The 23,887-nt window shown below is 29.0% G+C and overlaps 4 protein-coding genes across 4 annotated transcripts in view; all 4 read right to left on the bottom strand.

Annotated features, from left to right (window-relative positions):
* The window catches only part of Phum_PHUM522560 (Laeverin, putative), a gene marked incomplete at both ends in the record, with an annotated part of 4,898 nt that extends 1,406 nt beyond the window's left edge, over positions 1–3,492 (bottom strand). Inside the window, 12 exons of the mRNA XM_002431303.1 lie at positions 19–221; positions 304–511; positions 579–762; positions 829–910; positions 991–1,117; positions 1,209–1,363; positions 1,415–1,627; positions 1,694–1,833; positions 1,920–2,075; positions 2,170–2,401; positions 3,001–3,214; positions 3,406–3,492. Of these exons, the coding sequence (XP_002431348.1) occupies positions 19–221; positions 304–511; positions 579–762; positions 829–910; positions 991–1,117; positions 1,209–1,363; positions 1,415–1,627; positions 1,694–1,833; positions 1,920–2,075; positions 2,170–2,401; positions 3,001–3,214; positions 3,406–3,492 (2,001 nt within the window). The remainder of the gene's footprint in view (positions 1–18; positions 222–303; positions 512–578; positions 763–828; positions 911–990; positions 1,118–1,208; positions 1,364–1,414; positions 1,628–1,693; positions 1,834–1,919; positions 2,076–2,169; positions 2,402–3,000; positions 3,215–3,405) is intronic.
* A 3,406-nt stretch (positions 3,493–6,898) lies between these two features.
* Phum_PHUM522550 (Centaurin-gamma, putative) lies at positions 6,899–11,197 on the bottom strand (the record flags this gene model as incomplete). The annotated part of the gene is made up of 13 exons (XM_002431302.1): positions 6,899–7,105; positions 7,199–7,343; positions 7,467–7,679; positions 7,761–7,878; positions 7,958–8,200; positions 8,281–8,433; positions 8,504–8,720; positions 8,825–9,035; positions 9,132–9,400; positions 9,503–9,756; positions 9,893–10,169; positions 10,684–10,916; positions 11,158–11,197. The coding sequence occupies 13 exons, from the start codon at positions 11,195–11,197 to the stop codon at positions 6,899–6,901; spliced, it is 2,580 nt and encodes an 859-aa protein (XP_002431347.1).
* Positions 11,198–13,034: 1,837 nt separating this feature from the next.
* Positions 13,035–13,949, bottom strand: Phum_PHUM522540 (uncharacterized protein; the record flags this gene model as incomplete). Its single annotated transcript, XM_002431301.1, has 3 exons — positions 13,035–13,060; positions 13,232–13,711; positions 13,931–13,949. 3 exons carry the CDS (start codon positions 13,947–13,949, stop codon positions 13,035–13,037), a joined length of 525 nt encoding a protein of 174 aa, XP_002431346.1.
* Positions 13,950–22,574: 8,625 nt separating this feature from the next.
* On the bottom strand, positions 22,575–23,386 carry Phum_PHUM522530 (uncharacterized protein; the record flags this gene model as incomplete). The annotated part of the gene is made up of 2 exons (XM_002431300.1): positions 22,575–22,639; positions 23,215–23,386. 2 exons carry the CDS (start codon positions 23,384–23,386, stop codon positions 22,575–22,577), a joined length of 237 nt encoding a protein of 78 aa, XP_002431345.1.
* Between the last annotated feature and the right edge of the window lie 501 nt (positions 23,387–23,887).

Below are 23,887 nucleotides of genomic sequence, written 5' to 3'. Positions count from 1 at the left end.
AAAAGCTGCTTGCCAAACGATTGGATCTTTTTCGTTGTATAAAAATCTCGTTAAGATTAGTGCCACGTCAAATTTTAATTTTCCAGCGTATGCCAAATTTAAAGAATCGTGTATTAATTTGGCTCTTGTTGCAGGTGGTATTTGACCGTTGGCGGCAAATTTTTCCAGAAAATACGAAAGCAATTGCCAATTATATGAATCGTAATTAACAATGAATGGCCCTTGAAATAAAAATTTTTTTTAAACATTTAAAATCCGTTAAACTTTTTTCGTCTGCAGATAATTTTTCCGTTGGTTATTTACCAATTTCTTCCGGATTGACGATGACGAAATAATTCGAAGATGGTAAATTATTAACGATAATTTTTTTTTCATCTTTCATCCAGGCAACGGGTTTCATTTGGGAAAAATTCAAATTGTTTTGTCTGACAACGATTAATGGTATCATCCATGTTAGATTTTCATCAACGTTTGTCGTATTTTCATCTGCGTGATCTCGAATGAAAACCGACTGAAAAATTAAATTAAAATTTATTAGAATTTCATCGAATGGGCGCGAATGAAAAATTTAAATGTACCTGAGTTACTTCCGCCGAATTATTTTCGTAATTTCTTATAAAATCAACCAATGGCAACCTTTCTTTATTTATCCAAGAATTTGCAACTTGAGTTATAGTGACGGGGTCTGGTAAAGTTCCATCGACTCCAGCACGTTCGGTTAAAGAATTCCATACGTCATCTTGTGTAAATGTTTTGTGTTTCCTGGAGAAAACATACCTCAAGATCAGCCTTTATATTTCAACAAAAAATTTTTTGTTTTAATTTTACCTTTCTTTGATCAATTGTTGAATGGCTTTTTGAAACGTATTTTCAGATAATGTGTAATTTAACATCCTGAGAATGAGTTCACCTAAAATTTTTTTTTTTTTTAAAATTAATTTTATTTTTTAATAATAAACTCTTTTATTTAAATAAATTAATTATTATTACTTTTCGTAACGGTTTTTGGAGGTTTTTGTGATGGTAATTGTTTATAGGGTTGACTTCGTCCGTATTCGTAGTAAAGAGGATAAGTTTTAGTCCAAAGTCCCGAATTTTGTATCATCGAAGAATCTATCTGTAAAAATTTTTTTTTTTTTGAAATTTATTTTCAGGATACGGGATAAAAAAAAATTGTGAAATAAATAAAAAAATTGTTAGAAATTTACCCTCAATGAAATTATATAAGCGATGAAATTACAAAGAGCTTTATTAAGGTGTACTTCGCTCCACCAATGAGGTGTGATAAGATTTCCCACCCATTGATAAACTAATTCTTTGGCAATGTGTCTAACTAAATGCTCCTCCGTCGTTAAATCACTTTCTCTGTTGGCAAAAGAAAAGTATGTATAAATTGTGGAAGATGTAAATACACGTTTAGAATTATTTTCCAACACTAACTTGAAAAAAATAACTCCCCAAGTTGAATCGGGAATGGCTGTGTATCCCGGAAGAGCAATTAAATCTAATTTGGGTACTGGTAACGGCATATCAAAATACAATTCGAGTTCTTTTAAAATTTTCGGTGCTGATTTTGCTGCATTTTTCAATGCTGGTATGATATCTTCTCGACCCCAAACTCTCACGGCTTTAAATAAAATAAAAAAATTTAAAAAATAATTTTAATTAATAATTAATAAAAAAAAAGAAAAACCTTTATCATATTCTTTTTTATTATCATTGTTTTTGGGAGTTGGAACTTGTTGAAGATCTGATATCATAACAGCTAATGAAAAAGTTGAAATTGGTGGAGTCGTTTGAAAATGATCCCAAACCCATTCATTTTCCGTATTGCTAAAAAAAAAAAGAAAGAATTTTCCCGGTTGGGTAAATTTTTCACAATAAACGGATTTACGTAAGAATGTTTTTTTTAAAAATACCTTTGCTCAGTTTGCAAAACTGGCATATTTGAAATGGCTACCATTTTAGGATTTCTAGCAATTTTAATTTCGAAGGGAACTTTATATGCAGGTTCGTCGAAACATGGAAAAACTCTTCTCGCGTGATTTGGACGAAATTGAGTCGCGACAAATTGCCTGCGACGAAATAAAAATATACTTTTTTAAATATAAATGAATTGATTTCATAGAATGTTTTCTTTTTTTTAAAAAAAAAACATTTATTTCTCACTTTTTTTCTCCCGATTGTTTATGTACGTAACTTTCTTGGAAAAATCCATCTTTGCTATTTGTTAAAAGTGCTCCGGTAAATTTTAAATTCACTTGATAGTTTTGCCCTCGTTTTAAACTTCCCATTACGTGAATTATATACCATTGTTTGTTTAACTGTCTTTCTGTTTTAATTATTTTCAATGAAACCGATTCGTGATTGTTATTGTCAACGGAAATTGTATCCGGCATATCTTTTTGCCTATTGTTCCCCAAAACGATTGAAATTAAAAATGTTTAAAGTGTGTTATCATATGCAATTATTTAATTAACGTTTGTAACTCACGGTTTAATGTCGGCCGCTATGACTCCCGGAAGAGGTTTCGATTTATTTATTTCGGTTGACGATTCTGATTTTTCCGATTCTTCTGATGAATCAGACGAAGATTCGTTTTTCCCTTCTTCTTCTTCTTCTTTGTTTTTTGTTTTTGATTTTTCTGCTTCTTTTTCGTGGCCTATAATAACATTTGAATCAATTAAATAAATTAGGACTCTTATTTAGCTTTTCATCCTGAATATTTAAAACAAGTACCTGAACCCGCAGTGCAAGATGAACCCGAGGTACAAGCATTTTCCGGTATGAAACTAGAAGATACAGGAACTAATCTGGCAGCTCCTACCGGTACCGGTGCCACAGGTACCGGTTGTTCTGTCGTTTTTGCCGTTGTAGTTTCTACAGTTGACACGGTTGATGTACCGGATGTTGTAGTTTCAGGAAGAGTTGTGGTTGTAGGGATGGGTGCATGCTTTTTGACAATTTGACGAGAGGGAAATTGTATCACACTAATATCACCCTCAGATATTTCCAGTTCTTGATGTGCATTTAGTATAATTTTATCGGTATCTTCCAAAACCGTTATATTTATTGTTACATGTCCTTGAAATTCTCCTTCTTCAATAAATGGTTGCAATTCTAAAGCATAACTTACAGGAGTGATATCCCTGGGTAACCGAACGTCCGATACATGTTCTAATGATGATATTAAGTCAATACTTCTTTTAAATCTCTAAAATATCAAATTACAAAAAAAAAAAAAAAAAAAACATTTTAACTTAAATAAATATTTAAAACTTTTTCCATGTTGCAACCCATTAAATTTATCTATTTTCAATCCTTTGAAAAGGGTTGGGTTTTTTTGTAAAAAATTTAAAAAAAAAAGGTTTTTTTTTTTGTAAAATTCATTGAGTTAAAACTTACCGAACCTTCATTTTTCTTAAGAACAAAAGCATGAGATTTAAGATAAAAACAACAGAAAAAAATTACATACAGAAAAATTTTTTTCATTTTCTTCACTGTTCGCACTTAAGTTCAAATATATTAAAAGGTTTTTTAAATTGTCCTTTTTCCACTGTAAGATTTCCATTTCCCGTTAGAAAAGGCACAAATGATTTTCTTGAATTATCAAAATGGTCTATTATTTTAAATTATAATTTTAGTTTTCAGCGTACAACATGACTAAAATTCAAATATTTGTTAACAATATCAGTTTTAGTTAGGTTTACAGTTGTTGAAATTCTTATTAATTCACATCCCTTATTGCCATTTAATTAATTCAATTAATTTTTTTAAAATTATAAAACTTATTTTATGCTTTACAATAATATTTTATTGATGATTCCATACATAATCATAGAATTTTTACAAAATGTCCTAAATGGCCAAGTATAACTACCAGAACAATTAAATCTGATGAATTTTTATAAACTTCCAACAAGGTTTTGATTTTACCATTTGTTTTATAAGAAAACATATTTTAGTCCATTTTATAACTCTCTTCTTTGTAAAATTAAGATTTAATGGCCGGAGGTAAGAGTAGTATTATTATCCAATAAATTCAATTCATTAAACCATGAAAAGAGCAAGGACAAATATTGTTACTGAAATAAAAAATAACAAAAATTTTTACAAAAGGTTTTTTATTATAAATTTAAAAATTTGTATTCTATAATGTCTTACTTTATATTTTACATATAATAAAAAGAAGGTCAATATGTAAATAATTTTAAACTATTCAGCATTTCAAAAAACATATAAAATGTTTTTGTTAAATAATTATTTAATTAAATAATAATACATGATACATACATAAATACAATCCTTGAAATAAATTGATATGAAAATTTAAAATTTTCCTTTTCAGTTTGAAATGAATTAAATTTAATTTAAATTTTGAAATGAATTCAATCAAAGCTGCACAATTCACATCATTAATTTATTAAATATTTTATATAAAAAACAAATGATTATCAATTAAATTTACCTTTTTCAATTTTAAATTAATTAAATATAATAATTAATTAAATTTATTTTCATTAAAATATTAATAATTTTAATTAAATTGTTAAAATAATAATAATTTACCTGTATGTTAAACTTTTTTTGTCGGGGAAAAAAAAACGTTAACGTTTACCGCCAATTTGAATTTTGTCGTCTGCTTTTATTTTCAAATGGAATATTCAAAATGGCGGATAGACTTCGTTATAGGTAACACGCGAATGTGAAATAAAAACAAACGAATTATTTAGTAAGTATTTTATTTTATTTTATTATAAATACACCTTACATTTAAAATTGCTTTTAATAAATATTGTTTTTATTTATTTAAACTAATGTCGCCATTAATTATAAATACTTTTATTTGTAAATAAAAAATACCAATAATATCATTTAACACCGATTATTTATTTTAATATTAGTTTTTTTTTTTTTTTTTTTTTTTTCAGGCTATTTAAAGGCAATATTAAATCTTAATTTAATTTATTTTATTTATAATTGAATTAAGATAATTAGCAATGAACACATCTAAATATTTTTTTTTCCAAGAATAATACTTTAGAGAACAAACATCATTAATATTATTATTATGGATGAATGAATGAATGAATGAATGAATACATAAATGAAACCAAATTTAATTAGGTAAGTACAATTAAAATTTTTTTCCATTTTTTTTTTTGATTATTTTTTGGTATTATATTAATAATAATAACAAAAAAAAAAAAAAAAAAAAAAAAAACATTTATATGAAAGCATACAATAATTTCCATAAGCCTTATCATTATTATGATTATCATTATTAAAAAGCATGTTTTTTACCACAAAATGAATAATGTGTGTGTGTGTGCGCGTGTGAAAATTATTATTATTATTATTATTATTATTATGTGAGGACGGAGATTAATTTAAGAAAAAAAAATCAAATCAAAGCTTTATGGCACTAGAAACGTATAAAATAATTTTATTATTATTAAATTATTCATTCATTAATCTTATTTAATAATAATAATAATATCCCAAGGCTTTAATGTTTTTAAATACTTTTTTTTAATAATAATATTATTATTATTATTATCATTATTAATTATATAATATGGGTTCGATTTAAAGATGAAATTAAAATAAAAAAGACAATAATAATAATAATAAAAATAATGTGAGACAGACATTTTCTTACTAGAAATTCACTTAATCCATATACATACATATATATTAATAAATTTGTACTATTTCCGGTTATTTACACACGTGAAACAAACAAACAAACAAACAAAAAAACCTTTCGACAAAAATAATAATAATAATAAAATCAAATAACAAACTAAAACGAAAAGAAATTTTTAATAATAATAATAATAATAGAGACCGAAATGTTTTTTTTTTTCTATTGAAAATTAATTTCCCTTTAAAAATTTTGATGAGAGAATATATTTTAAAAAAATTATTATTATTATTATTATTATTATTATTATTATTATTATTATTATTATTATTATATTTATTTACATAAAAAAAGAAGAAGAAACCCTCGAACGAATTTATTAATTTACATTAAATATTAATATTTTAAAAACTAACTAACTACACGATTAAAAAAAAAAAGAAATACTATTTATAATAATAATAATAATAATAATAATAATAATAATAAAAATAATAATAATAATAAAATATCACAACAGAAAAGACAAAAAAAAAAAAAATAATAATAATATTTATAACGCGAATCTAACATGACATATTTATTTATTTATATTATGTATATATATTTATCTATGTATATATATTATATATATATATATATAATAATAATAATTAAAGTAAATACAATAAAAAAAAAAAAAAATTTTACTTTGCTCTGTTGTTGCCTCATGTGACAAAAAAAAAGTCTTTTTAAATTAATCAGTCAAATTTTTTTCTTATTTTAAATTTTAATATGGAGTTTTTTAGAATTTAAATTTTTTTATAAACAAAAAAAAAAAAAAAAATTATTTTTAATTTAAGACATATTTGATTTAAAAAAAAAAAAAAAAAGAGGGCGGTAATAAATAAATAAGTAAAACAAACAAACAATTAAAATGAAGGCCTCCGATGAGACTTGATTAAAAAAAAAAAAAAAATTTTTTTTATTCTTGGAATGATTTACGAAGAAGATCTCATAGATCGACATTTTTTTTTTTTTTTACAAAATGATATATCGCACGCACACGCACACGTGCACACGTGCACAGAAAAACAAACAAAAAACGTTTCGAATCGTGTTCATCAATTTTATTTTAGTTGTTGTTGTTGTTGTTGTCGGGAAAATGCTGTTGGCGATTTTTTTTCTTTTTTTTTTTTTTTTTTAATACAAATTAAGATTGTCTTACGTTATTAAATTTTTTTTTTTTTATTTTTATTTTTATTAATAATACTAGATGGTAACTTTATTAAATGTTGGTAAATCTTTACGTCCGGTTGAACTCCTACGATTTGTTCCAGAATCCGATGGTGTCGCGCCAACGTCCGTTAATAAATTAATCAAATTTGTGACGTCGGTTGTGGATTTGCACGAAGCCGTCATCGCATACGACAGACAACTTCTACCCTCGTGATCCAAAGTCCTCGGATTTGCTCCGTACTGGGTAAGTAAAAAAATCAATTTAAATATCGAATCGAAACTTATCGAATACATCGAATATCGAATCGAAACTTATCGAATATCGAAACTTACCCAAATGAGTAATTGAGCAACGGGCAAATTTCCCATTGCAGACGCTAAATGCAATGGCGTTCTTAAATCTTGTCCGCTAACCGTACAATTGACGTCTTCGGGAGTTGAATGAGCTAATATTATTAATAATGCTTTTATGTCCGCTCTGAAACAAACAAAAAAAAAAAAAAAAAGAAAAAAATGCGTTTTGCGTGGATTTGAATTCCCTCCTCCTCCCCTCTCCTTCCCTTCCCCTCCCCCGGCCTTTTGTGAAAAATCATTTAAATACCTGCAAATGGCATCAATGAGTTGTTGATTGATGGGCGTGCTGTAACTTAAACTTTGCAAAAATTCTTTGTTTTCGTATTTTGCTCTTATCCAACGTTCTTTCTCTTCTCTGCTCGAAGAAAAATTTGGCTTCGTTTGTCCTCCCGTATTTCTTTCCCATATCGAATTCGCCATCGCGTTCCCAATCGCTAGCATTAGGCTAAGAGGACCGGGTCTGAAATTTAATAAAAAAAATCCCGTTAAACTAAATAACCAACATGGCTTCGGTTGTTCAGAAAAAACTCTATAAACTTACGGCCATTCGTCGAGATCTAATGATCTCACCCTTGAAATATGGGATCCGAGATTTCTGTGAATGCCCGAGCATTCTATGCACATTAAAACGCCTAAATTAATACTCGCCCAACAGGGTTCTGAAACAACAAAAAAATTTACAGATCGATATCGTTCCCGGCCGTTATTTCGCGATATAATAATGATGATAATAATTACTTGGAGCATCGCAATCGACGCAATATGCATTTCCAGGTACTTTATTTTTAACGGCTATTAAAACAGCCGAATCGACGATTGCGAATCGAGATCGAGACTTGCTTATTTCGTTCCCTTGCAAACTATTCAATATCTGTTGTTCGATGGCGGAAACCCAATCGTCTCTTTCTTCCGAATTACTCGCTTCGAAATGCCACTGCTTGTTATCCAGGCTAACGATAAAAAATTCGTATCCGTCTGGATCTGAAACAACAACATAGCAACGGTTACAACCGGTGAGCAACCGTCTCTCATCCATTTTTTTTTTTTTTTGTGTCACTTACCGTCACATTCGGCATTTTTAACTCCGCTACTTTTTATTCTCCTGTGTCTTTTTTTAACATTTGGAGTTTCTATTCTAAGATCGGCCCCGTTAATGAAAACTGAATTGTTGGAAGGGATTCCATCGTCATTTTGTTGCGGCAAAGACAGAGAACCTAAAAATTTTCAATTCGATTAAAACGAATCCTTCCGATTGGATTCCGGTTAAAATTTAGGAAAACGTACCTGAATCTTTATTGGCATCAAAAGTCGACAATGAAGATTTATCACCGAGTTTTTTATCTTTTCCAACGTAATTACATAAGGAGAGATTCGAAATACCGTCGTTGAGACCGTTGCTCGCTGGAATTATAGATCTCGATCCTCTCGGCTTTTGACCGGGAACTTTTACCGTGACGTATTGCAAAGAAATTTCTTTCCCGTGTATGTTGTCCATGTAATCCTTTTCGTGAAAACCAATCAAAAACGTTAAAATTGTAATAAAGCCAATTTGATTGGCTACCATACACCATTGACGTCATAAATTAACATTCGAAAGGTACCTACCTGCAAGTTAGGATAATAAATGAGTCTCCCGTCATCGCACAGCGTCACATATTTTTTTTTCCATTCCTTGTTCAAAGACTTGCTACTTCTTTTGTACAAGAGTCCTTGCTTCAGAGGTATCGCTCTTCCACTTCCCAACTCGCCGCCATTTTTCAATTTGTCATCTCCCTTTTTCGACGACGTAAAAAGATTCGATCGCCTTCTAGTTTTCCTGCAAAAGAATCGCCAATTATAGGAACCGCAAACTTCTTTTAAGAATAAAAGGCACGTCAGTTATAAATTATGGATGTTATTCGTAATAACGCACCTAGACGTGGTGGGAGTAGAACTAGGAGTGGGCAAATCCTTATCCTTTCCCGACGTCCCCGTATTTTCTACATTTTGACTCTGTCCAAATTTCGTGTTGTTGTTTTCAGTGGTGAACGTGTGAGTTTGCGAAATGCCCAACGTCGCATAACTTCCGGCTCTTTTTTCTTCGTTCCTTAGGGAAACGTCAGCTTTGCTTATTATATCTGGATGCCTGTGAAGTTGATGACTCGATGCGGACAACGCGTGAATTTGTCGACTCATGGATTCCTGAAGGAAAATTTTTATTTTTTTTTTTATTCGGCTGTGTGTAAAAGCAACCGTTGTAACAACCGGGATGAAAAAAAGGAGACAGAGAATATTTTCAAGTACCTTATGGGGTATGTGACAGGGAGAAGCCGATGCGAGAGTGTTATTAGTCGAGGGAGATCCACCGGACGAACTGCTCGTGTTTATGATTCCATTCGTGGGAGACGGTTGAGAATAATGCCGCAATCCGACATTACCAATTGGAATCATCGAACTGAAGTGATTATTCGGCGTTGACGGTCTGGAATTTGTCGGCGTTCCGGGAACTTGCGACGTGATTTGATTATTAAGTCTTTGTTGAACAATTTTTTGACAAGCTGTTATTTAAACACGAGAATTAAAAAGAAAAATTAAATGACGTTAAACAGATGATGTAGTAGTTAGTAGTTTAACTTTATCTTTTATTCTCTTCTTTTCGACAGAAAAAAAAAAAAAAAGAAAAAAATGTCTCACCATCTTGAAAAACTCTTTCGACGTTAAGACCGTAGGTTGCACACGTTTCGTAATAACTGCAACGTTTTAAATCGCTTGCAAGTTTTCTCGCTCTCGAATCATCAATAACTCTCGGATTGTTTTCACTGATTGCATCCTGAGTTCCGACTAGAATGAGTGGAATCTCCGAAGAATTGCGATAATGAGCCATCTTTGTATAATAATTGTAAATTGCATTGAAACTAGCCTCGTTTTCTAAACTGAATACGAATATAACTGCGTCAACCCACGAGGTAAACTAAAATTTCGTGAAATCGAAAAAAAAAAGAAAAACATAATTAGAGACATGTGCAATTTATACAATTTTCATAGAGAGAGAGAGAGAGAGAGAGAGATAATAAACATTTTAAGAACATACTAGAACAAAATTTTTCCTCTTTCAGGAGAAAAAATCACTTACGAGTTTTAATCATTTAATTGTTTTTTTTTTTTTCTTTTTGTGGCAGATAAAATTGATCGTCGTGGTTTAGATCGCATTTATTATTAAACAATATAATCAATGTTATTGTAACTTTCTCTCTCTCTCTCTCTCTTTATCTCTTTCTATATCTATCTTTCTCTGACATGCTGCGCATTTGAGCGATTTCGAATAGGTTTATTGTTTGACATTTTTATTGAAATTAAATTCAATTTTTCCAAGGCATTTTTACTTTTCAACCTTCACGTATAAGAGAGGAAGAAGTGGTGGGGGGGGCGGGGGGCGGGGAGACGGAGGAGAAAAAGTGAACGGTAACAAAATTTTCAAATTTTACCTGCAACTCGGGCGGACCCCCTTCATCTCGAATGAGAAGAAGATAACTTTGTCCATCGACCAAAATTTCTTTTTTGAACCTTCCACCTTCCGGAGATTCTTCTTGCATGTAAGATCCCGTCAAGTACCGATGAACCAACGCCGATTTTCCCGACGATAGAGAACCGACGATTCCCAATCGAAGATCCGGGACGCCTCTCGACAAAGTCCATTCTTGACTATTCACGAATGAATCTATAATTCGAAAAGGAAAACAAAGAATTCAGATCGACTATCCCGAACTACAAAAAAAAAAAAAATTATAACACTGACTAAGAGTCACCAAAATCATTTCCCTTCCCTCCCCCCACAAACTAAAATTGGTAACAATCGAAAGAGAGAGAGAGAGAGACAGAAAACTTAACATTCTAAACGGTGGCCAATCTGTAACTGATAAAAAAAATTTTTTTTTGTGTTTCCTTATTTTGCAAGTCACCAACCAAATACCGGATAATTTCGCAATTGATATCACACATGTTGAAATTTAAATGCACGAATAAGATACGAGCCACCTCCTACAACAACATTCGAACGTTTACAAGAGAGGATAAAGAAATAATAATAATAATAATAATAATAAATGAATAATGCAAAGAAGGAAGGAAGGGGAGGGGGGAGGGGAAAAAAAAACGAATTTTTACTTTTCGATTACAGCCGGTATAGATTTTTCTAGAAAAAAAAAAAAGTTGGCGCCACAGGTAAATGGTAGCAGATAAATTAAGGGTATACGACGACAAAAAAAAAAAAAAAAAAAAAGGCATTCACGAGGTCACGCTGCATTGTATTCCAGAAACTCACTCAATAATAAGAACAGGGAATTTTAAAATCGTGCATGCAGCTGCTGTCTTGGGGAAGAAATTCGAATTCGACCAACTGCCACGATTTCGTGTACAAAACACATTTTCCCAGAAAAAAATTTTTTTTTTTCGAGTCACATTTTACGTTAAAGCCTTAATCTATAACAAAACTTTTCTTTCTTTATCTTTCCTGAAGGAAAATTGATAATTTTCCTTTTTTTATAATTTCAATCTGATTAGGAACAAGCAGGCATGCATGCATGCAGGCAGGCACACACACGTTCTCACCTGACATTTGCTAAAAGCACAAATTGTCATCCTTCGAACTCCATTTTTAAAAAAGGACACTTACTCACGATTTCCCCCCCTCCCCCCTCCTTCCCCTCCCCTTTGATGATGATGATGTTTCATTGAACAAACATATAAATAATTATAAATACAATAAAAACGACTTTTTTTCTTCTTTTTTTTTAATTGAAATCAACAAACAAGTTTTGTCAGATAATTAAAAAAAAAAAAAAAATTTATTTAACCGGAAATGATAAAATTAATAAAAATAATAAAACAAGTGAAGATTATTATTATTATTATTATTATTGCCAAAGAGGTTTTCCGTTACAACAACAAAACCAGAAGAAAAGTTTTCTGTTAAAACCACTTAAATGGATGAATTCGAATAAGTAACGTGTTAGAGAGAAAAAAAATGTGGCGGTTTCTAAATTTTTTTTTTTTTTTTTATTTAATGGCGTCTGTTTATATGTTTTACGTGATACGCTATAATTTTTTTTTTTTTTTTTTCCTCCATTATCGGACGGGAAAATTTCCGTTTATTAATAAATAATTTTTTAATAATAATAAAATTCCGTTTAAATTACTTTTCTCTCTCTCTCTCTCTCTCTCTGTCGTTCTGAACGGTATTTTTATTTTTATTTTTAAAAGCTATAAGCGAATTTAAGGTTTATTAATAAAACGCGTTTTTTTATTTTTTATTTTATTAATCTTATTAATAATATTTATTTTTCTGTATTTAAACCTGACTGGAAAAAATTTCCACATCATTCCAGTCTTTCTTCCTTCCTTCCATCAAAAACTCTGCTCATCGTCATTACAATGCGGAAATCGAGGATTGGAAAAAAATAATAAAAATACGATAATGATAGTAATAATGAGTGTAATCGAATGGGATAAAAAAAAAAAAAAAAATTTTCGCATCTAAATGTTAAGTCAAGGTGATGGATTGAGAGGAACAGAGAGAGAGAGAGAGAGAGAGAGAGAGAGAGAGAAAAGGAAACGACCCGTTTTTCCTCTCCTTTTAGTCAGCTAAAGGTTTAAGGTTCAAGATCATCGGACGATGAATTTCAAACTTTCGAAAAAAACGTTTTACATATACGTTTACGTAACTACCTATCTACGTACCTACCAACCGCTTCTATGTAGAAAAGAAGAACCGTGACATTAGTACCGGACACTCATCGTTTAGGTCAAAAGGTCAACGACGATTTTAAAAACAAACAATTTATGCTTTGCAACACGTATTCCCTCCTTTTTTTTTTTTTTTGTGAATTTTAATACGAATTTTTTTAAAATCGAGAGAGAGAGAGAGAGAGAAACGGAAACATTATTAATAAAATAAATTACTTTGTCTTACTTCCATTTTCATACGATTTAGGAGGTACGACGGACTCGGTCGGTCGGTCGGTCGGGAAAACTCACCAGATTTTCTTTTTTCCGTGCAAACCCAAGATTTAGATCTTGCGACTCTCAACGACCTCCTTTTGAGACTCCTCAAAAACGATTCCGGAGCTTTTTTACCCGATTGTTCGGAATCTTTATTTTTTTTCTTGCTCGATTTTTTACACGATTCCACCACTAAATTTTTATAATTCGTTTTACATTCGTCCGGCGACGACGATTCTTTTTGTCCTCCTCTCCCGTACGATGATAAATGATTGAAACTTTTCGGCGTCGACAAAATCTCTGGAATTTTAAAATTATCCCCTTCTCTGACACAAACGCATTGCGGAATTTTAAAACTCGCGCATTTGTTTTTAACCATAACTTCGTCGCCCAAAACTTTGACGACTTTTGCCTCGTTTTTAATTTCCAAAGATTTGAGTTTCGGCGAATTCGAGGATCCTTTTTTCAATATGTAATTGAATTCTCCCTCGGCCGAAGCGAGACTGCATCCTCGCTCTGGTCCAGGGAGAAGCCACTTCGTGACGATGAACAGTTTGAAGCCGTTTTTTTCCCCCCACCTGCCCCCTTCCGATTTCCGCAAAACGTAACCGCGCAAACCGAATTCATAAATTTAATAATTACATCAATAAAAAATTTCGATCACGGGTACTCGCGTAATGGTTTCGTTTTCCGGTTCCCAAATTAAAACCGACAAATCGAATCAAACACCACAACCTAAAATATTTTCATTCATCCTTTTTTTACGTTCGAATAACCGATTTCGTACCTACTTTTTTTTTTTCTTTTTTTCGTACCGTTAAAACCTGAATTAATATCCACAAATTCAAATTTTAAAACGATAGTGAAAATTAGAAACTCAAATAAATAATGTCTTTTGATTATATCACTTTGAACCGTCTAAAAAAACGAAAGTAAAATAAAAACCTGTTTTTTTTTTTTTTTTTTTTTTTTTTTTTTATTTCTCTCCTCTATGCCTGTGCCTAAATACGATAATAAAAAAAAAAAGATATGAAAAAAATGTTAAGGCGCGCACATACGAACATAAATCGTCGTCGTCGTCGTCGTTGTCGTCTACTTTTGCTCTGGAGCCGAAGGCAAAAATTTTTTTTTTTTTTTTTTCAAATCTTATCCATTAACAAGGCACAAACCTTGTTTTTTTTTTATTATCATTATTTTCACCAAATCTAATTTCACGATGAAAAATAAATAAATAAATAAATAAACAAACGATTAAACGCACCTCACATGTGTGCGTGCGTGTGTGTTCTAGATAATAATAATAATAATAATAATAGTCACAATTTATTACCGTGTTAGGGCAACGTAATTATTCGATAGTGCGTATTCGAAAAATATCTTTTACTTTCGTATAGAAAAATTTTATTATTATTATTATTATTATTAATTTATTTTATTTTATTAATTAATAACGCGCGAAAAGTCGAAAAATAAATAAACATTTTTTAATCACTAAAAAAAAAAAAAAAATAGGAAACTAATTACGCGCGCATAAATTTCAAAAAAATAAAAATAAATAAAACACGAGATCGCGACGTATCAAAGAATTTAAATCAACTGAACTCAACTTGTATATACTCGGTCGTGTACACGATGGTGGTGGTGGTGGTGGTGGTGATGGTGATGGTGGTGGTAGTGGTGGTAGTAGTGGCGGCCGACGACTTATTGCATGATGTAAAAAAAAAACGTTGACTACAACTTTTATTTATTTTAACAAGGGTATAAAAACATTTTATTATAAATATTAATATTATTCGATCGAACGTTAAACACTCAATGTGTCCATTTTTTTTTTTTTTTTTTTTAATGAAAATTAACTCGGGAAAATTTTTAGAAAAAAAAAATGGCGGGAAGGGGGGGTCTCCCAAATGGAAAAAGAAAAAACTTTTTTTTTTTTTTAAATTTAAAACCTTAAAACGATTTATATTATTCATTTCGAAAAATTAAGGTGGTATTCAGTCGGACGGTAGAAGGCCATTATTTTACATGGCCGCCATCAAAAATAAATAAAAATTTATTATTATTATTATTATTATTATTATTATTATCATTCTCCGGAAGATAAATATCAAAAATGTTTTAGAAAACCTACCGCGAGTCGTGTAATGAGTTTTTATATCTTAAACGTTTCTTAAAACGAAAAAATTTTTTTTTATTTTTCGTGTAAAGTTTTTTTTTTTTAATGTAAAATAAAACAATTTTAGTTATTACCCCTTCCCTCCCATCCCCTCCCATCCCTCCCCCGAAATAAATAAATTACAAGAGAGAACAAAACAAAAGATGTCAAAAACTTTTAAACATGTTACCCTTGAGAAAAATAAGGGTGATTTTGAAAATTTTCCCTGGGGTGATTTGTCTGACTCATCATCATCATCATCATCATCCTGATCATCCTGATCATAATCCCATCGCTTTTAAATTATATCAATTATTTGCCAAATGTGAAAAATTAAAAAAACACTTGCTGCTGCAGAATCAGAATCAGAAGCTGAAGCAACAGCAACAGCAGCAGCGACACTTTATCATTCCTAAAGTAATTTTCTAACGAAATTAATAAATAATTTAATCCGTAATAGAAATTCTTTTCTTTCTTTCTTTTTTACTTTCCCATGTACTCGACTATGCAAATCACGATCGTCAACAACCTAAAAGCGAATTTTTTTTTTCCGATTCGAATTCACATATATTTTAAAATAGAAAAGTTTGTTTGTTTGTTTGTTTGTTTGTTTTTTTTTTATTAATTTTTTAATCAATTTAACTGCGTAATAATAGAATAGAACGATCGCCGCGAAATATTTTAATTCGTTTTTTTTTTTTTTTCAGGTCGTTTTCGTTCATCCGTTCGCCTATCTTCGAGAGAGAAAGAGAGAGAGAGAGAGAGAAATGATAATGATAATATTGATAACGTTGAAAAAGGAAAAACGTAAATGATTTTCATGCACACGAAAAAAACGCCCAAGACTTATTATTACGCGACGCCATATGCAAAAAAAAAAAAAATAAAAATAAAAAACGTAAAGTTTACGTTTGATCGAAATCAATCTAAAACTCGTAGAAAACAAAACAAAGACGGAAGATTTCGAAAAAACAAAGAGGGGGGAGGGGGGGGGGAAACAAAGCGAAAAAAAAAAACCATTTCGGACACGGTGAAATTGAATTTTCTTTTCTTTTTTTTTATTATTATCATCCGAAAGAAATAAAAAAAAAAAAAAAGATCAAATTTGAATTTTTTATATATATAACTCCACCATTATGCAAAGTTCAAAAAGCAGAAGACAAAATTTATACAATGATAGAGTTCAAATACAAAAGAAAAATTTACACAAATGGAAAAAAAAACGACGACGGTAAGTCACAGTCAGTCAATCAGTCAATCAATCAATCTCGTTCGAATTAATCAAACATTTTTTTCATTTTTTAATTGTACGACTTAATCCATCATGATTTCTTTTTTTTTTTTTTTTTTTAGTGACCAAAATATCGCAATCGACCATAATCGAGTGATAAAAAACTTATCACGAAAAATCCATACGGTACGCATTTCAAGAGAGAGAAAGAGAGAGAGAGAGAGAGAGAGAAATAATTGAAGAAATGAAAAAAACTACCAGTTTTTTGTGGCAGTGGCACACAATGGTTGGTTGGGTTGGTTGGGCTGGCTGGCTGTCGGTTTCTACGACAGCTCCGACAACCCCGTCTAGCCGGTAAGTCAGACGACACAAGTCGAAATAATAAATTTAAAAGAAAATTCTTTTCATCATCCATCCCCCTTTTGCGCAAACCCCTTAATAAAAAAAAAAAAAAAAAACAATTCGCCTCTTTGATTTATTCCCTTTTGACGCTCAATGTGATAACATTTTCTTTTCTAAAGGAAGGGTGGCGGTGAATATTTTAATTTTCAAGTAAGTTCGTGGTAAGGTAGAAGAAAAAAAAAGGAAGGAAGGAAGTTTTAAAAAAAAAAAAAAAAAAAAAAGGTATGTGCGAGACGGGAATTCAAAAAAAGGAGTCGGAGCCTTTTCGATTCGTGTTTCGTAAATCTTTTAAACTTACGACGATGACAAAAAATTTCACCCCAAACCGGATTTTTTTTTCATTTGCGCAAGGGATGAATTTCAAGGACGGGGATGACTGTTTTTGCGCGCATGCGTCTGTCTCTATCATTCGCGATCGGTTCTTTTGAAAAATTTTCTTTAATTATTATTTTTATATGAATTATGGATGACCGATGTCTGTATGATAATAACGACAAGCTACCAATGATGATGATGATGATGATGATGACTCATAAAACGCAATCTAATACGATTTTTTTTTTTTTTTTCTATTTTGTTTCCACACGGAGGGAGATTTTAAGTAAGATTTCAAAAGGGAAAAAAAAACACACACACACACACGTCACATTTTAATAAGTTCAGTTCAGCCCCCTTAATTTTTTTTTAAACAACCCAATCCATCGAAGGTTTGTAGAGTTTGTTACTTTTTTAGTTATTAAACGTTACGTAAAAAAAAAAAAAAAAAAAAATCAATACCACCGATACCAGCCATCACTATCGATCCATCCCCTAGTTACCGTTATTTAAATAAGTTTGTAAGGAAAAAAAAAATTCAATTCCGTTACTATTTGGCCAATGTCATTTTTGTCAATCAATCAATCAATCAATCCATTCGCTATCTTGATTTTCGTTTTTAACAATTTTTTAAATTTGTTACCGTAAGATGAGAAAATTAATATAACGAACCCATAATGGAAAAAATAAGAACAAAATATTGATTTAACGTTTCCCTAATCTTTCCTTTCTTTCCCCCTCCCCCTCCCCTCCTTTTACACTTTAACTAAACGAAAATATAATAATAATAATAATTTTATAATTTGATTTCAAACAAAAAGTAGCAATATTAATAATAAAAAAAAAAAACTAATAACATCAATTTTTGACCCTTTCTCGCATTTTTTTTTTTTTTTTTTTTTTTTCGTAAAATTCAAATAATAATGAAAAATTATCTAATCTATCTTTTCACCCCTTTTCTTTTTCTAAAGGGGGGTTTTTTTTTACGTACGATTATTTTACAACCCTAAAAAAAAATTAATCGAATAAATCATTCGGTAGATTTTATAGATTGCCAGATTTTCCAATTTTCCAGATTTTTTTTTTTTTTTTTTTTTGAATTTCCGCGTGTGAAAATTGTGTGAATTATCAATATAAACATCCCACGGACAATTTCCTTTTTGTCTTAATTGTAAAAAAACCTTTTCGCGGCTCCCCAATTTCTTTCGAATTCGAATTATTTTCTAAACTAATTATATCATTTGTTTCTCTCTAATACGAATATGTTAAAAAAAAAAAAAAAAAGTAATCATTTTCAGGGCGAGGAAGAAGATTTTAAAAGAAAATGACCTTTTTTTTTTTAATGACGACCCGAGGGATTTTTTTTTTTTTTTTTTTTTTTGTAATTTGCAATTTCTTTTACGTTTTAAAATATTTATAAAAACACAAAAAAAAAGCCGAATTTCGAGTTTAAATTATTTCGAAATCCCCCCCCCCCAATTTTTTTTTCTTGTTTTTTATGACTATATTTGAAGATTGAAAGCGTATGTATGCATATGCTAATGAATGAATTTAAATTACAAATTTAATTTAATCAATCAAACAAAGTTTTTGAAGAACATTTTTGAGAGAAGGCGGTGAAGGTACATTCTATAAAGTTCGCAGGGACAAACAGGAAAAGAAAAAATTACGTTTCCTAAATAAAAACCCCGGATGACCGAACGGTGCCTTAACCTTTAACCTTTTACTCAACCTTCCTTCCTCTATTATTATCCGAAATTACAAATTTTACGACGAGAAAACAAAAAAAAAAAAAAAAAGAAAGTTGTCGCTTGAAAGTAGTAACAACTTTTAAACTACATTTTTCTTCAACTATTGCTAGCAGATTCGAATTTTTAACATTAAAAACAACGACATTTTTTTGTATTTTTAATTTTAAACATTTTTCCGTACTACAAAAAAAAAAAAAAAAGAATTTCGACGCCTCAACACAACATGGGATAATAATTAATAATATCAAAAAATTTTTTTTATTAATTAAATTAATTAACATGCGAAGTGTTTACATCTTGGAAAACAGATGAAAAAATCAACGAAACGAAAGAAGACGGTTGTGCACGTCAAAACGTAATGAAATCGGTCGGTCAATTAACAACGCGGTTTTTTTTTTTTGGTTTTCATCAATTATTTTTTTCCAACGGAAATTAATATAAAAGAAAAAATTTATATCGATTAGGGCTCGATCTAGTGAAAATTTTTAAAACTATTTTAGTTACATATTTCGACACGGTAGCGCTGATAATCGTATGGCTTTAGGGAGTAAAAAATTTTTATTTAACCTCGTTCCTCGGGGGGGTAAGTAAAATTGAAAATTTATCACTTCCAAAATATCACCCGTTATATTTCCCTACCCCACCCCCCCCCCAAATACAACAACAACAACATTATTATAAAAAAAAAATATATTTATTTTTCGAGAAGGTAATATCCAATATTTGCAAACCGTTTATAACCGGAAAATTAACTAACTAGAAAAATAAACATGCATTACATAAAGATTAAAAGAAGCTTTTACAATTACGGCAAAAATAATTAAATTTCGATTATAATGATATTATTATTATTATTATGAAAACAACTTTGCTTGAACGAAACTAATGAATCGGACTAATAAAAAAAAATATTAAAAAATTAAAAAAAATGCGAGAAAAGATAGAAATAAATAAATAAAGAAAAAGAGATCGTTATTCTTCGTTCGTTATAATGTAATTTAATTTACAGTTAAAAAAAAAAATGATGCCGCCTTTTTTTTTTTTTTAAAATATTTAAATCTAAGCATTCATATTAAAGTCAAAGTCGTTTTTTAGTTAAAAAAATATAAAAAAAACAAATATCAAGTTAATAAATAATAATAATAATAATAGAAATATCAAGTTAATAAAAAAAAAAAAAAACAAAAAAAAGATGAAAGCGAAAATAGATTATTTTTCATGCATATATATTTATATATTTTTTCGTTCAAATTTTTTAAACAAAAAAACTATACGATATTATAACAATAATAATGACAGTTTAATATCCGTCGTAAACAATAAAATTTACAATGTTTTTAGCTATGCAAACTAATTTGTATTGCGTTCTATCTAACTGACACACCGTGTCATCATCATCATCATCATCATCCCACACTTTTTTTATATTTAATTTATTTAGAATAACGTCACGTTATTATTTTTTTTTTTTTTTTTTTTTTACGTATTTCGCACACTAACGGAAACATTTTTTTTTTTTTTGTTTTTATATATTATTTTGGACAATTCGATAACCACTCCTATTGGAAAAAAAATAAACGCGGATGTACGAACGTTTTTTTTTTTTTTTTTTTTTTGCTATTATTTGGTTGCCAACAATTTACGTATGTACGTATCATTAAACAGTGGGTCGGACGACGATACCCCGGATGGTATAATTAGTAAGCGGAAAAAAACATTTTCGAAAAAAAAAAGGAAAAAAAAAAAGAAAAAAAAGTTGAAATATTTGCAAAAACAAATCACGATACAATTAACACGTTGCTCTTTTTCTTGTTTTGTTTTGTTTTTTTTTTCCCTGTAAATTGTTTATTAAAGTAAATGTCAAATGAGTCGGTTTTAAAACACAAAATAATCAATTTTTTTTTTTTTTTTACGTATGTTTCGTGAATGAAATCGTAAATCCATTGGAAAAAAAAATCATTATTATTATTATTTTTTTTACAATCGAACACTATACAGGAAATAATAACAAAAATGGTAACCTATAAAAAAACTATTTAAAATTCATTGCGCAAAAAAAAAAAAAAAGATTGATTATTCGACTCGGTCACCTCCCTAAATTTAAATAATAATAATAATAATAATAATAAAGAGACCACATGAAATGATTTAAGTATGACTAAAATTTTAAAATAAATATATTAAATTAAAATTATTTTTTTTTAACACACACCACAAAATCTTTTATAGATTTTAAAGTCGTCATGACAAATGAAGTGTTACATAAGACCTTTAAACAATTTAACAAGTTTTTCCTCCTTCCCCCCACCTCCTCCTCCCTCCCCCCATTTCGAATGTAATATTTGCGTTGATTATAGTATCAAGAGGAAATAAAAAAAAAAAAAATTTCACGGATAGATAGATAATTTCTTTATTAACATAAAAAAAAAAAAAAATAAAAAATAAAAAGGTAAAAAGTCATTGAGAAAATTATTGGTTTCATCACGTTCAGCAATGATATTTAAAAAAAAAAAATTTACCACCGAAATAATATAAACCATATTTTAAGCCCGAAAAGAATTGCTTAACCTTTGACATTTGATCGAAATTCATTTTTTTTTTTTTTTTTTTTTTTTTTCATCTTATTTTAGGGAAATAAACAGAATTTTTACATTTTTCAAGAAACGATTAATTTTTTTTTTTTTCAAATTGAAAGAGCCATCTCACGTTTTATTAAAAAACATAAAGGCCGTGGAAATGACATGGGGTCAAAGGTAAGTAACCTTAATTTTAAGAATACAAAACACATGCTACAAAAAAAAAAAAAAAAGAAAGGAAAACATGGATTTTAATTCCAATCATCTCCTAAAAGATTTTCATAAACTTTAACCGATTACGATGAGGAAAGGTGATAGATAATCAAAAAATATATAAGAGGTTCGAATGAAATTTTTTGCGAATGCGCAACTGTTTTAGTAATTGTTTTAAAATTAAATGTATCATAAACCCTAAAAAAAAAAAAAAAAAAACTTCTTCGTATAGTTTTATTACAAAATTTCACCTACGTAAAATTAATCCTACGTAAATCTGATTCATTAAACAAATACATCGAGAGAATTAAAAAAATATGACAAGCACATGACAATTTCGGCAAGGTCTTATTATTGCCTAATAAAATTAAAATCAAATTATCATCAACGAGTCGTGGGATTCTCTCTCATAATAAACCAATCGAATCAAAAATAAAACAAATACTCCTAAAATAAAAACTTTATTCGTCTGTCGTCTATCTATTTTAAAAACGAAATTTTATTTTTAATTTTTTCAATCACTTAACTGCAAATTTTTTATTTATTTTTAATTATTATTACACCATAAAACTTATTGTAAAAAAAATTACTCGTGACATAATGTGACCACAACAAATTATTAACTTATGTTTTAATGAATAAATAAACAAAACGATTAAATCATTTTAACTATGAAATTATTTAACGAATAGAAACTTTACATGTGAATTTTTTTCGATTTGTGATCTGCCTTGATTTACGATATGCACAATCCTTTCTTCAATAAATACTCTCTTTCATTTTTTTTATTATAAAAAACCTCTTTAAAGTATTTTTTTTTTTTACAACTTTTAAGTTAATATTAGCCTGAAATTAATTTGCCAACATCAATAGTGTAAAGGTAATCGAGAATGAAATTTTGAAAATATAGAATTCGAATAAGAATATGATTTTCACTCGAATTAATTTAAAATTATATATATAAATTGTTTGGAAAGCAAATCACTATATAAAAATTTCCCAGATAAGTTTTACAGAGTTTTTTATTTAGTTTTTAAGTTATGTAAACAACATGTGATTAAATTTCAAGACAAAGTCAAATTAATGCGAATAGCAAAGAAGAAAAAAAAAAAGAGAATAATTTATAAATATTTAAATATTTAAATAACCGTGTTTGGTTAAAAATTTTAACAATAAACATTGCGACAAACCATATTACTTTTCATTTTATTTTTGTTTTAATAATTAAAGAATAGTAAATTTTAAACAAAACGAGTAAGTGCTTAAGTATACAGATTACATAAAATATGAACAGACTAATATCAATGTGTTAACCCTTCTTTTTTGTTTCGACAAAATTATGTTTTTAAAAGAAAAAAATGTTTATTATCACTTACCTTCTATGCAAACAACATGATCTCGAATTTGCTGTCCCACAGCAGCATCCTGAATTAACTCTATAAGATCATAAATAGCATAAATACTTGGATGAACGCTTTCAAAACGTTGAATTTCTTGTCTAATTGCTAATGAATTATTTAAAAATGGTTGATAATGTCTTCCACTCATTGCAAAAATTTATCCCATGAGAATGAATTCACTTTTAAAATATACTGCACACAATTATTTACAAATAAAAGCTTTGAATGAAGTAATAGGCAAGATTGATTATCACTATAGGGTATTATTATTATCATTCTATTAAAAACTCAATACTTTGGGTTGAAAATATTAACTGTGTATTTATTATTAAAAAAACCGTTTTTAAATATAAGGTAATAAATAAATTGGCTAAAAAAAATTTACGAAAAATAAAAATCATGTATGAAATATACAACTTTTTATTTATGTACATTTATGAAAGTTTCAAATGTAAACCACGCAAACGGCCGTACGGAAAAATGCAACATGGCTGACAGAAATATACAGCGTTCAAAATTATTTTAAATAATAACCGTACGCGATGAATATTTTTTTAAAAAAAAAAAACGCTTATAGAACAAAACGACAGTTAGTGTAAATAAAATAATAATTCTTGAAAAATTTTAACTTTTCTTTTTATTAAACACA

This window comes from Pediculus humanus, genomic scaffold, assembly GCF_000006295.1.
Source record: "Pediculus humanus corporis 1103172108284 genomic scaffold, whole genome shotgun sequence".
NCBI lineage: Eukaryota > Metazoa > Arthropoda > Insecta > Psocodea > Pediculidae > Pediculus > Pediculus humanus.
Note: the sequence above shows the minus strand (reverse complement) of the source record. Positions and strands in the feature narration are given on the sequence as shown.